The 13,624-nt window shown below is 36.8% G+C and overlaps 1 protein-coding gene and 1 long non-coding RNA gene across 7 annotated transcripts in view; one reads left to right on the top strand and one right to left on the bottom strand.

Annotated features, from left to right (window-relative positions):
• Positions 1-13,624, bottom strand: part of LOC140910802 (uncharacterized) — a 64,082-nt gene that overhangs the window by 37,222 nt on the left and 13,236 nt on the right. The gene's annotated exons all lie outside the window — the stretch shown is intronic.
• GRK4 (G protein-coupled receptor kinase 4) overlaps positions 1-13,624 on the top strand; it is an 82,741-nt gene that overhangs the window by 61,782 nt on the left and 7,335 nt on the right. For 4 of the 5 annotated variants that reach the window (XM_073342660.2, XM_073342658.2, XM_073342661.2 and 1 more), the window contains 6 exons: positions 5,329-5,366; positions 7,487-7,576; positions 9,230-9,438; positions 10,426-10,563; positions 11,347-11,484; positions 12,790-12,921. In XM_073342660.2, the coding sequence (XP_073198761.2) occupies positions 5,329-5,366; positions 7,487-7,576; positions 9,230-9,438; positions 10,426-10,563; positions 11,347-11,484; positions 12,790-12,921 (745 nt within the window). Of the gene's footprint in view, positions 1-5,328; positions 5,367-7,486; positions 7,577-9,229; positions 9,439-10,425; positions 10,564-11,165; positions 11,230-11,346; positions 11,485-12,789; positions 12,922-13,624 lie in introns of those variants that run through there. The other variant, XM_073342663.2, reaches the window with a different exon arrangement.

The following is a 13,624-nucleotide window of genomic DNA, read 5'->3' as shown; positions in this document are numbered from 1 at the left end:
CTGTGTTTGTAGTACCATAGTGTAAACTATGGCATGTAAATTCTAAACAGATTCGAATTCTTAAAGGAGATTAGATTTTTCAGCCTAAAATTTATGCAGTCTTTAAAAAAATATTCTTAACTTTCTCTATGTGAAACAGAAATGCCTTCCAAATCACTACCGTCTGACCACCATTATCTTTGTAGTCTCTTAAATCTGTGGTTTTCAACCCTTTTTTTTTCATTTGTTGACCCCTAAAAAAATTCCAAATCGAGGACCTCTTTGGAAATTCAACCAGTGGGGCATGGGCCCCGACCACAGAAGTCTTAGGGTTAAAACTGACTGAACCAACTGTAATTATAAATGTTGCATGTGCTAGGCCTGGCATTTGACACAGTGTGAGAAAAGGCACTAAACTGTGAGCTTCTATGGTAACGACAACACTTTTAGATTTTGACCGGTAGGTGGGGGTATTCATATACTTTTGATTGATCAGAAAAATTGAATGTCTTTTGTGGAATTTGAAACTTTATTTTCATTGTTACCTTTCATGGATCCCTTAGACATCGTCTGTGGAACCCCAGGTGTCCAAGGACCACAGGTTCAAAATCATGGTTTTAAATCACATTGTTTTAATCCTTTGCCATGTGTTTGTTTTTAATCTTCATTTACTTAGAGAAAAATATTGCACTGACTACACTGATTTGTTGATCTCGTAAATAATCTTCATCTATCTGATCTCACTGATTATATACTCAGTAAAACTTGAACATGAGCAAATGTACATCACCATTATTCTAAGAACAATGAAATGAAGATGTACTGCCGAGAAATGGGTTAATTTGTGAATATGAATCTTGAAGTGTTACCAGATTTAATTTGATCTAAATTGTTCAATGCATCATCTTCTTTTATTCAGAATTGTCCTTATTTATTACAATTTATTAAAAATTTGTGCTGTTGATATGGTTTTAGATATTATCTCTTAATGAGAATTATACCTATATTAAGTTTTCTGTTTTAGTTTGTGTGTTGTCTTTATGCTATGAACAGTGGAATCAATTTAAAACATAACTTAACATTGTCATAAATATAAAGGGAAGGGTAACTACCTTGCTGTATACAGTGCTATAAAATCCCTCCTGGCCAGAGGCAACATCCTGTTACCTGTAAAGGGTTAAGAAGCTCAGCTAACCTGGCTGGCGCCTGACCCAAAGGATCAATAAGGGAACAAAATACTTTCAAATCTTGGGGTGGGGGGGAGAAGGCTTTTGTTTTGTGCTCTTTGTTTACGTGGTTGTTCTCTTGGGACTGAGAGAGGCCAGACAGAAAACCATCTTCTCCAACCCATCCTAATCCAAGTCTCCAATATTGCAACCAGTATAGGTAAGACAGGCAAGGCAGATTAGTTTATCTGTTGTTTTATGTGAATTTTCCCTGTGTTAAGAGGGAGGTTTATTCCTGGTTTCTGTAACTTTAAGTTTTGCCCAGAGGGGGATCCTCTGTGTTTTGAATCTGAATACCCTGTAAAGTATTTTCCATCCTGATTTTACAGAAATGATTTTTACCATTTTTTAAAAAAAATAAAATCCTTCTTTTAAGAACCTGACTGATTTTTCTATTGTTCCAAGATGCAGGAGTTTGGGCCTCTGATGATTTTGTAACAAATTGGTTAGGATATTATTCTCAAGCCTCTCCAGGAAAGGGGGTGTGTAGGGTTTGGGGGGGATATTCTGGGAGGAAGATGTCTCCAAGTGGTCTCTTTCCCCGTTCTTTGTTTAAAACGCTTGGTGGTGGTAGCATACGGTTCAAGGACAAGGCAAAATTTGTACCTTGGGGAAGTTTTTAACCTAAGCTGGTAAGAATAGGCTTAGGGGGTCTTTCATGCGGGTCCCCACATCTGTACCCTAAAGTTCAGAGTGGGGAAGGAACCCTGTCAAACATTTTATGCGTCTTTATAAATCTCTTTTTTTTTAATTGGGAAGATCTTTACATATGGTTTATCAATGGTATTTAAGGCAAGTGCAAAACATACTATGGTTAAGTACAGAATTGCAACACAAAATAGAATTCTTTGCTATTTTGTATACTCGGTAGGGATGTCGATTAATCTCCGTTAACTCACGCGATTAACTGAAAAAAATTAATCATGATTAATCACAGTTTTAATTGCATTGTTAAACAATAGAATACCAATTGAAATTTATTAAATATTTGTGGATGTTTTTCTACATTTTCAAATATATTGATTTCAATTACAACACAGAATACAAAGTGTACAGTGCTCACTTTATATTTATTACAAATATTTGCACTGTAAAAATAAACAGTATTTTTCAATTCACTTCATACAAGTACTGTAGTGCAATCTCTTTATCGTGAAAGTGCAACTTACAAACATAGATTTATTTTGTTTTTGTTCCATAAGTGCACTCAGAAAGAAAACCATGCAAAACTTTAGACCCTACAAGTCCACTCAGTCCTGCTTGTTTAGCCAATTGCTAAGACAAGCAAGTTTGTTTATATTTACGGGAGATAATGCTGCCAACTTCTTATTTGCAATGTCACCAGAAAGTGACAACAGGTGTGCATATGGGACTTTTGTAGCCGGCATTGCAAGGTATTTTTACATGCCAGTTATGCTAAACATTCGTATGCCCCTTCATGCTTTGGCCACCATTCCAGAGGACAGGCTTCCATGCTGATGACGCTCATTAAACAAATAATGCGTTAATTAAATTGGTGACTGAACTCCTTGGGGGAGAATTGTATGTCTCCAGCTCTATTTTATGCGCATTCTGCCATATATTTCGTGTCATAGTAGTCTCAGAGGATGACTCTGCACATGTTGTTCATTTTAAGAACACTTTCACTGCAGATTTGACATAACACAAAGAAGGTATCAATGTAAGATTTCTAAAGATCGCTACAGCCCATGACCCAAGGTTTAAGAATCTGAAGTGCCTTCCAAAATCTGAGAGGGATGAGGTGTGGATCATGCATTCAGAAGTCTTAAAAGAGCAACACTCTGATGCAGAAACTAAAGACCCCGAACCACCAAAAAAGAAAATCAACCTTCTGCTGGTGGCATCTGACTCAGGTGATGAAAATGAACATGCTTCGGTCTGCACTGCTTTGGATTGTTATCGAGCAGAACCCATCATCAGCATGGACACATGTCCTCTGGAATCATAGTTGAAGCATGAAGGGACATATGAATCGCCAGCTACAACAGTGCTATGAGAACACGTGTTCTCACTTTCAGGTGACATTGTGAACAAGAAGCGGGCAGCATTATCTCCTGCAAATGTAAACAAACTTGTTTGTCTGAGCGATTAGCTGAACAAAAAATAGGGCAGAGTGGACTTTGTTTTATTTTTGAATGCAGTTATTTTTTTGTCCATAATTCTACATTTTTAAGTTCAACTTTCATGATAAAGAGATTGTACTACAGTACTTGTATTAGGTGAATTGAAAAATACTATCTCTTTTGTTTTTTACAGTGCAAATATTTGTAATCAAAATAAATATAAAGTGAGCACCGTACACTTTGTATTCTGTTATAATTGAAATCAGTATATTTGAAAATGTAGAAAACACCCAAAATATTTAAATAAATGGTATTTTATTATGTTTAACAGCGCGATTAATCACAATTTTTTTAATTGCTTGACATCCCTAATACTCAGTATTCTATGTTCTTAATTTAACAAACTGAAGTACATTTAATGCAAAACTTGCTAATACGTTCAGCAGAAAAAATCCTTCAGACATTTGTGTTAAGTAGAAAGTGAATGCAGATAAATCCAACATAACGGGAGTCATTGAGTAGGCTTTTGAAGTTGTATTTTGTCAATTTCCTCATTCTGTGTAATAGGCAGGAATCGGGGTTCTGATGATTGTCATCATCAGCATGTGCTCAGACATATTCTTTGGAATCTCTTCCTCCTCTAATGAAATTCAGACACCTTGAATAGCAACTACTTAACATTATAAAGCCACACTTCAGAACAGTGGTAGGACACAAACACACAGCTAACCCAGAAACTGCAAAGGGAGTTGAGGGGTATGTCTACACTGCAATTAGACACCGATAGCTGGAATTATTTTAAGCTCAGTACCAATGTGGACACAAGAACAAATGGATATAAACTGGCCACTAGGAAATTTAGACTAGAAATTAGATGAAGGTTTTTAACCATCAGAGGAGTGAAGTTTTGTTATAGCCTTCCAAGGGAAGCAGTGGGGGAAAAAGATCTATCTGGCTTCAAGATTAAACTCTATAAGTTTATGGAGGAGATGGTATGATAGGGTAACATGGTTTTGGTAATTAAATATTCATAAATAGCCCATCACAGGCCATTGGGCCTATTAGATGGGGTGAGATCCAAGTTACCCAGGAAAGAATTTTCTGTAGTATCTGGCTGATGAATCTTGCCCAGAGTTTAGCTGATCGCCATATTTGGGGTTGGGAAGGAATTTTCCTCCAGGGCAGATTGGAAGAGGCCCTGGAGGTTTTTCGCCTTCCTCTGTAGCATGGGGCACAGGTCACTTGCTGGAGGATTCTCAGCTCCTTGAAGTCTCTTAACTACGATTTTGAGGACTTCAATAGCACAGATATAGGTGTGAGGTTTTTTTTGTAGGAGTGGTGGGTGAAATTCTGTGGCCTGCGTTGTGCAGGAGGTCAGACTAGATGATCATAATGGTCCCTTCTGACCTAAATATCTATGAATCTATAAGAATGCTGTTTACAACAAATGTATTTTTAAAATGGTAGTAGCTGTCATGTATCTGATACCAATATAGGTAAAGAGATCTCTTGACTAGGGCTGGTTGAAAACTTTCCTCTCTACCTATATTGGGATCAGATTCAAGTTAAAAAAAATTAATGTAGCTGAAAACCCAATGTTTCATTGCAAATCAGCTACATTAAATTTTTCCTGAAGAATATCTGCTTTCCAAAGAAAAGTCAACTTTTCTGTCAAAACACTGAACACCAGGGTTTTGCCCAGTGTGTGTGTGTTGATGTGTTTAGATTTTCCTCCATCCCCCCGAAGTCAACATTTTCCAGGGAAATTTTGTTTTGGATTCATCTTCTGCAGGGAGGGAAGGGATCAGTTTCTGACAATTTCTACTGTTAAACTTCTTAATCTATAGTTCATCAGGTTTTTGTTTAAATATGTATTATAAAAGATAAAGTTGCAAAACTTGAGATTCTTATAGTCTCTTCACATGCAAGTCCTGCTTTTGTAAGGAAAGCAATTTTGTAGTTTCTGCAAAAACTACACCTGATAGTGGCTATAATTTTCCTTTTTAGATAACTCGGTTTTTGTTTTGTTTGCTTTGTAGAGACTTGAAGCCTGAAAATATTCTCCTTGATGACCGTGGTAAATAAACATAAACTTCTTGGCATGTACACTAAAAACGTATAAATGTATTCTGAGTACAGTGCAAAGAAATTTAAGGGGGTTTAGCAATTTCTCTATAATACTAGACATAATCAATAAAATATTAGCATGCAAGTGTGCTTATATGAGTGGGAAAAAATTAGCTGTTCTTGCTTTACCGAAAGTAATAGAACACACTGCAATTTCATTCTTTGATTCTTTCAGACCGCTTTTAGTACTGGACCTAATGTAGCTAATTGAGGTCTTCACAGGGTTGACTGGAAGACAATTTTACCTGAATTCTGCAAACAAGGATTCATACAGGTGTGCACAGTAGCACAGATTTCCCCCAGGAGTAAAAGACTTAGTCTGAGACACTTACAAAATGGGACATCATCATTTATATAAAATCTATTTTTATCACTGTCTTCTCATTTACAAGAATTTTTTGTGAAAGACTAGTTTGTATCTAGGATCTTCCACTTGTGTGCTAATTTATATATGATATTCTTCATTTTTATCAGTTGCTTCTAAATGTTCTATGCAAAATTATGTAATATTCATACTGCAGTTGAGCTTAGAGACCTGTACTGAGATTGCCCTAATATTCTAGGCACTGTACAAACATGTATGAAGACACTGCCCCTGTCCTAAAAGCTATCAGAATGTGTTTTCTTTATCTTATTACTAAAGCTGGTTTGTATTTTCCACTGAAAAAATCATTTAAATGGAAAATTTCCAATTTCTACTGAACTGATTTTTTTGTGTGTGTGGCAAAATTTAGATTTTTGCCTGATTATTTTGATTTTTATCACCCAGCACAAAAATCAATTAGTTTGTTAGGAATAGATCCAACCCAAATAAAAATATTTTGGTTTGTTGAACTGAACTAAAATATTTAATTTTGAGTCAGTTCAACATTAAGCTGCAACTACCTATGGTGACACAGTATCTCGTGAAAGTAGTGGTTTGGGTAATTTGTGTTGCTCCCATTTTTCCCTATGGAATTGGCTCCGTGGGTGGACTCTCTCCGATGATGCACTGTGGTCTCCCCTCTCACCAAGCAACATGGTGCCTTATGGGAGTTAAATGAATGTAGTGTATCAAAGTAGCCGTAATCTGATTAGGGAGCCTGGCCTATGCAGAGGAATAAGGGCATGACGCATCTGAATTACAACTCCTTGAGGCATTGCAGAACCATTGGCTGATGCAGTTTAATGTTGAACTGACTTGAAAATATTTAATTTAATTTTACACTTTCAAAAATTTTTGATTTGGAACTTGTTCTTTGAAAAATTTTGATTCAGTATGTGAAACAAATGTTGAAATATCAGAATTTCCTGTGGGATGGATATTCTGGTTTTCACTCTGTTCTACTTATTACAATGTCTTTGAGAGGAAACTGGTAATTTTGCATAGTCTTTCTCATGTAAGGAATGAAATGGAGCAAGCTCCAGTGTTCTGCTAAGAAGTCAAGAAGCTTAATACAGTATAATAAGACTTAAATATGATACTATATTGCCATTCCTGTGGCTGCTGAATAAACATAGGAGTTGAAATGGAAACTCATAAAGCCTATTCAGCCTACAGTCATGTTTTCATGTGAAATATTCTGTTTCACGCTCAGCCACAAATTTCTTGTGTGAACTTGAGCATATTAGTTCTGTGCCTCATTATTTTCCAATTTGTTAAATGGAAGGAAAAGACCACACAAACGTGTTTTTTGATTAAATTGATTGAAGAGCTTATGGCTATGTCTCTTGGGGTGTGTGGAATTTACTTCAGGATCACGTAGTCTGTCAGGGGTGTGAAAAATCCATACCCCTCATAGATGTAGCCATACTAACCTAACCCCCCTTATAGACCAGCGCTAGGTATACCGAAGAATTCTTTGGTTGAACTAAATACCGCCTCTCGGGGAGATATACTATCTATGCCCATGGGAGAAGCCCTTCCATCGGTGTAGGTAATGTCTTAGGCCTAATAAGGGATTTTTTTTTTTTTTTTTTACTTTTTCAGGGGGGATGGAGGGTTAAGGATATTATGGAAATCCCATATATTTGAAAATGCTAATATTTCATTCCTTGTTGAATTTGTGCAATTAATTTCAATGTAAATAGGACACATCAGGATTTCAGATCTTGGATTAGCTGTGCAGATCCCAGAAAGAGAAACAGTCCGAGGGCGGGTTGGAACAGTTGGATACATGGGTATGTAAAATGTCTTTAACTAGCTAAACCATACTAGTGAGGTCGATTACACTTGCTTAATTATAGGTGACTCTAGAATACAGAATCATACTGGGTTTGATTTGGTTTTGGGACGTTCTTAGTGTGAAGAAAGGGTACAGTATGTGAATAGGTGTGTCATGCTGTCTGTAATGGTTCCAGCCTCTGGGCAGACTGTCAAAAAGCAGGGTAGACTGTATATTATATAATTAGATTTCACCAACCCGGTAACAAGTGTGAACTACTAGCACAATAACCAGTCTTACTGTGCAGACACAGACAGTCCCCTTGGGCATTCCAGTCTATCTTGCCACCCAGGCAAGTATGTGATAGATGGTCATTTTATACCAAAAATCAGAATATTCAGGTTACTTCCAGTCTCAAAGGACTAGTCACTTACCTCAGGTCAGTAGTCTTTGGGCTGAGATCGGAGTACAATGCCTGTAGTTAATCCTGTAATAAACTAACTAAAGATTTATTAACTAAGAAAATAAGAGTTCTTTTTTTAACAAGGTTAAAAAACATGTACAGAAATGAGTTAGTCTTAGAGTTAAAAAGGTACTATAAGCTTCTATAATAAGCAGCTCTGCATGTCCTTTCAGGCTGACCCATGCCAGGCAGCATGGGGATCTCTTGCTTATGTTTAGGAATATTTGTCCCTGAGAGTCCAGACAGCATAAAAAAATCCAGTTTCTCCTTGTCAGGGATTTTTATCCCCCCTCACCACAGAATCCAAGCTGATAGGATGAGCGCTCCTGCACATAACCTCTTTGTGGGCGGGTGGGGGGACAATTGACAAAGTCTGTGTTCCGAAATGGCCCATATGGATTCAGTAGTCCTTCCAGATGGCCAGGAAATAACACCTCTTGGGGTAAACGAATATTTCACACGTGGTAATGCTTGTCTCCTGACTGTGGGAAATTTACAGTCCTAACAAATATTTTTATAGTTACAGAGAAAACGTTTAAACGTTACCTTATAACATGGGATACAGATATAAGTAGGATTAATGCATGCAGCATCCTACAAACATTCCATAAAGTCTAAACGCATTGTTATAACTCTAATATTTATTCTGATAGTGCTAACAAACAAGTAAGCAAGGCTGGTTTCCGGCGATGCACTTGAAAGTGTTCAGTGAGGCTTAGAGACCTTGGCATGAGCTGGCACCTGGTCTGCCAGCTTCACAAGGTCATGTCTGATAAAACTACAAAATTAAATTTTATATATAGCCATCTCAAAAAGTTAATTATTCTGGGTAAAATTTTCAAAAACACCTAAATCTCATTGACATTCAGTTAGACTCTAGGCTCCTAAGTGCATAAGTCACTTTTGAAAATGTGGCTTGGACTTCTAAATCTTAGGTGCTTAGCTTGTGAAAATTTTATCTTCATTTAAAAAATGGCTTAAGGCTCATATTGATTTAGAAAAGAAGCAATTAAGGACCTACAGTTAGCTGAGCAAAAGAGCCCTTAATATGGGAATAAGGACTTTCTGTAATTCTGGATATCCACTATTACTGTACAGTCTGTTTTTAGGCAGAGTGCAATGTTAGCTTAGTGGATTTGTTTTACTGATCAAATAATGGAAAACAACTAAAACACATTAATCTTTCTATTTTTTTATTTTTGGTAGCTCCAGAAATCCTCAACAATGAAAGCTATACATTCAGCCCTGACTGGTGGGGTCTTGGCTGCTTAATTTATGAAATGATTCAGGGACAATCACCATTCAGGAAGCGTAAGGAAAAGATCAAACTGAATGAGATAGACCGAAGAGTGAAGGAAGACCAGGAAGTGTACTCGGACAAATTCACAGAGGAGACAAAATCCATCTGCAGGATGGTGGGTGAAGAGACGTAGAGGTTTGGAAATTAAATTTCTAACTCTTTAAAGAGCTGAAATTTTAAATTTTAGTGTCTTTATTATGTTGGAAATTTTTCATACTTCATGGCTTAGGTGACCTGCATAGGTTGTTTTCATCTCTTTTTGTGATTAGAAGTCCATAAACAATTCCATGCTGTTGTTGTCAGACTTAGGAACTGAGGACTTCTCTTAATGCTTGAAGGAAGATCATGTTTGTTGCAGCGTAACTTACAAAATGGTGCACTTTATAGTGTGGTAGTCCATATCCTCAAGCTAAACCACAGTTTGAACATAGCATAACCAAGGGCAGAGTTAAGCCTTCTCAAGACAAAAACCCTGGGATTTAATATGGGAAAGATGTGATAGAAAAGCAGCATATTAGTTCTCTTGTGTAAAGAAAAAGACCACATAATAGGACAGCTTGATTTTTTTTTAACCTTTATCGACTGAAGTAAAATCCAGTTAAATGTGGTAGATAACATGCAGTTACACAGTTGAAGAGTTCTTTAGAAAAATAATATTTATAATATATATCTGTTCTGGTTGATTTACAAAAATGTCTTGTCTAGAATTACTAAGATACTGTACCAATTTTAGATCTGTATTTGAGAAAAGCGAGATATGTGGCAAAGCATATATGATCACCAAGCATATAAACATAAGTATGTAGTTTAATGAGCTGCTAAGCCATCTCTATGGGTAGAATCTATAATAATTAAAAAACAGAATGTTTTTAATTTAAACTAGTCTAATGAAAATACTTTAATGCTCTTAAGCCACATATTTCAGATTTCCAGTTCTTTAAAAGTTAACATTTTGGTACAGCTTTCAATTGCAGATTTCAGTAAGCAAAGGAGCCAAATAAAACTAATATATATTTTTCTATTGAAAAATGCTGTAAAGATAACTTTTAAAAGGGCACGTATAAAGGACGAATTCAATGATCTGTTTACTATGTCTGTGCAGTTACTTGCCAAAGATCCAAAGGAACGATTGGGGTGCACTGGAGATGGAGCTGCTGCTGTAAAGCAGCATCCCATTTTCAAGAATATTAACTTCAAGAGACTGGAAGCAAACATGTTAGAACCTCCGTTTTTACCAGATGTAAGTAGATGAGACAGATGTGTCTAGTACTTAAATAGACACAATATACTTCTATGCTAATTAAATCAATTTGCACTGGAAAATAGGAAGGGTGCAGAAGCTAGTTATTATCTGCAAAAGGGGTTGAATAGGGAGGTGGCAATATTTGTAGATGATTGACCTGAATTTTGTGCAAAGACTTAGGAGAGCCCTATCTCAAGAGAGTCCTAACAAAATTATTTAAATGGGTAACACAATGCAAATGTAATTCAGTATTGTTTAATGATGATATTTAACTGTTTATATGGCACTTCCTTTAGTAAAGGGTTTTGAGATCCATGGAATAAAGTACAGCTCCAAGGGGCTGTGAAGTTGGTTCCCCAGCTCTTTAAATCACTACTTCCCCTATCCTGACAAATGAAGGTTGGGCACTGAGAAACATCTCTGGGATTGGGAGTGAGTGAGCAGAGCAGGAGTCAACTACCACAGCCTCAGGAAGTGAAAGGGAGCAAGCTGCTATATTACTTCCTTTGTCAGGGCTTCCCATGGGTCCTAGTGACCATTAATTTTGCTGCTCTTGGTTGCATGCAACTCACTGGGTGTCCTTTCATGACCCCCTACAGGTCTCACACCACTGGTTAAGCTGTACTAGTCTAGAGGGTGTAGTGGTATCCTTTCGGTGTTCAGGTAAATAAATAGTGAATAGGAAACAATGTGAACTGAAGATTTTTTTTTTTTTAATTGCCCAATTTTCTCTGAAAATAAAAATTATCTCAAAGAAGCAAACATTGTTTCATATTGCAGCCACGTGCGGTGTATTGTAAGGATGTCTTGGATATAGAGCAATTCTCCACAGTAAAAGGAGTGAACCTGGATAATACAGATGACGATTTCTATTCCAAATTTGTTACAGGCTGTGTCTCAATCCCTTGGCAAAATGAGGTACTGTACTTTGAACAAGTCCTGTTTGTGTTAGTGTAACAATAGTGAACATTTAAAAAATACAAAATGGTTTAACTTCCTTATCAGACTTTATAATGAAACTTCCTTTTTACTTCAAGCATTTGCTCCAGAATGTTCCCAACAGCCCCACTGATGATTTGACAGGAGTCCAAGAGCCACATGTAACTTGCATAAAATTGAACAGATGGAAGCTGCACCACCCTATGCTTTAGTGAATGCTGCCTAGAAAACAATAGCATCCGCTACAATGAGCACATTTCTTGTTTTTACCCTGTCTCTGAAAGATTTCTAATATTATCATTCAAAGCAGTGGGACCTGAAGGAGTGCCATTCAAAGTACAAAAAAATAAATGTACTCAACGTTAGCTGTTTTTACAGGCATCTCAAATAGATCTTACCTGTGTATTCATGTTGAGAACAGCCAAGAGCCACAGTGTAGAACTCTGTGGACTCTCCTTGCTCTAGGTTTTCAGAAAAGCAGTTATTACTTTAGTCAAACATTACTTGATATTGCTTCCTAAATAAGTATTCCAAACTGACTAATGAATGAATTCATTTAGGACCATATTTAGAGTTAATTCGCCCTACCAATGTGGTGGGCACACTGGATTGATTGTAATTAATGAGATTTCATATGCAGCTTCACCTGCTCCAGGTTAGGCTGCCCTGAAACAGGGAGAAAGAGAGATCCATGTTTATGTATCTGGCATGGATTAAATCCAGTTCCAGTTCAAGAAGTTGTACATGTTGCAGTTTGGGCAATGGAAATTCAGCAGCAAAGTGTAAGAGTGTGTGTGTGTGTGTTGGGGTGGGGGGATGTGGGGTACGCTTATATGAGTGCTTTTATGTTATGGTTCAAGCAAGAATTATAGAAAGCTGGTCTTAGTTTCTTCACATAAGGGCCCAGATATATGGTTATGCTGTGTCTGCTTTTTGCCTGATCACTGTCACAAAGGAGCCATAAATCCAGTGGACCGGCCTGTGCAATAGAGATCGTGCGGCAAGGAAAGCAGCTGTCTCCGGCTGATCCCTGGCAGCCGTGCTGGCTTTTGGGGACTGAGGATAGCTAATTGTAAAATAAAATACCTGTTAGGTTGAACAAAGGTGGTTAAAGCTACTTTGTGTCTTCCTCTATGTGGCCCTGGTTCAGCAAAGAATCCAGTTGTTATGCTGGCAACTTGCCATTAGCCCACCGGCCACTCTTAACTTACGTGAACTGGAATAATGTCTGGAGGTCTTTATATGACTGAGTTTTTCATTTGTATCTCTTCTCTTTCCATCTAGATGATTGAAACAGAATGCTTTCAAGAGCTCAATATATATGAAACTGATGTCACCTTGTCAACAGACCTAGATACGAGCAAAGATACTCCTAGACCAAAGAGAGGCTTCTTTCACAGACTTTTCAGGAGAGGGGTAAGAGTACTGCCTATGGCTTTTTGTTTTTCTTATAAAATACAAATAAATATATGTATATATTACATATTACTTTTTTGCCTTTGCTTTTTAAATTAATTTAAAATGTTTATCAAATTATCATCTATCACTATGCATAAAAAAGGCTTATAATGGAAAAAAATCATCAAAACTGTAGATTGGACTAAATGTCGATGTCTGATATGATCACTGAATGGACAGTGACCCCAAAGAAAAAAATGTTAGGAGACAAACATCAGGATATTTTAAGGGTGTGTAGATTTTGAGATAAGTTGTTGTTCACTGGGAAACCCATGTATAGCTACACCATCTCCCAAACAACAAGTTGACTCCACTTCTAAGACCTAATGTTTAATAAATATATTAAAATATCTTAAAATTGAGCAATCTTTAGGAATTGTACCCCAAAATATTTATCATAAAAGACATGAGAAACATAGTTTGTCTTAATATAGTCTGTTGCATATAGATTTGAACGATATAGGCTGTTTGTTAGTGTGTTCCACATGTAGACCAGCACATACAAATTTGGAGTGAAATTGTTTTGAGAAGGATGAGTTCATCCCAGTAAAAAACCATAGAAATAATGTTGGCTTTCAATAGAGATTTAGTTATTTTAAATTGCTAGGAACAAATCATGAAGCATCTACAATATAGCTGTGCAATATAATTGCATATTAAA

Source organism: Lepidochelys kempii, chromosome 4 (assembly GCF_965140285.1).
Source record: "Lepidochelys kempii isolate rLepKem1 chromosome 4, rLepKem1.hap1, whole genome shotgun sequence".
Lineage (NCBI taxonomy): Eukaryota > Metazoa > Chordata > Testudines > Cheloniidae > Lepidochelys > Lepidochelys kempii.
The sequence above is the reverse complement of the archived record's forward strand: the minus strand, read 5'-3'. Positions and strand labels throughout refer to the sequence as shown.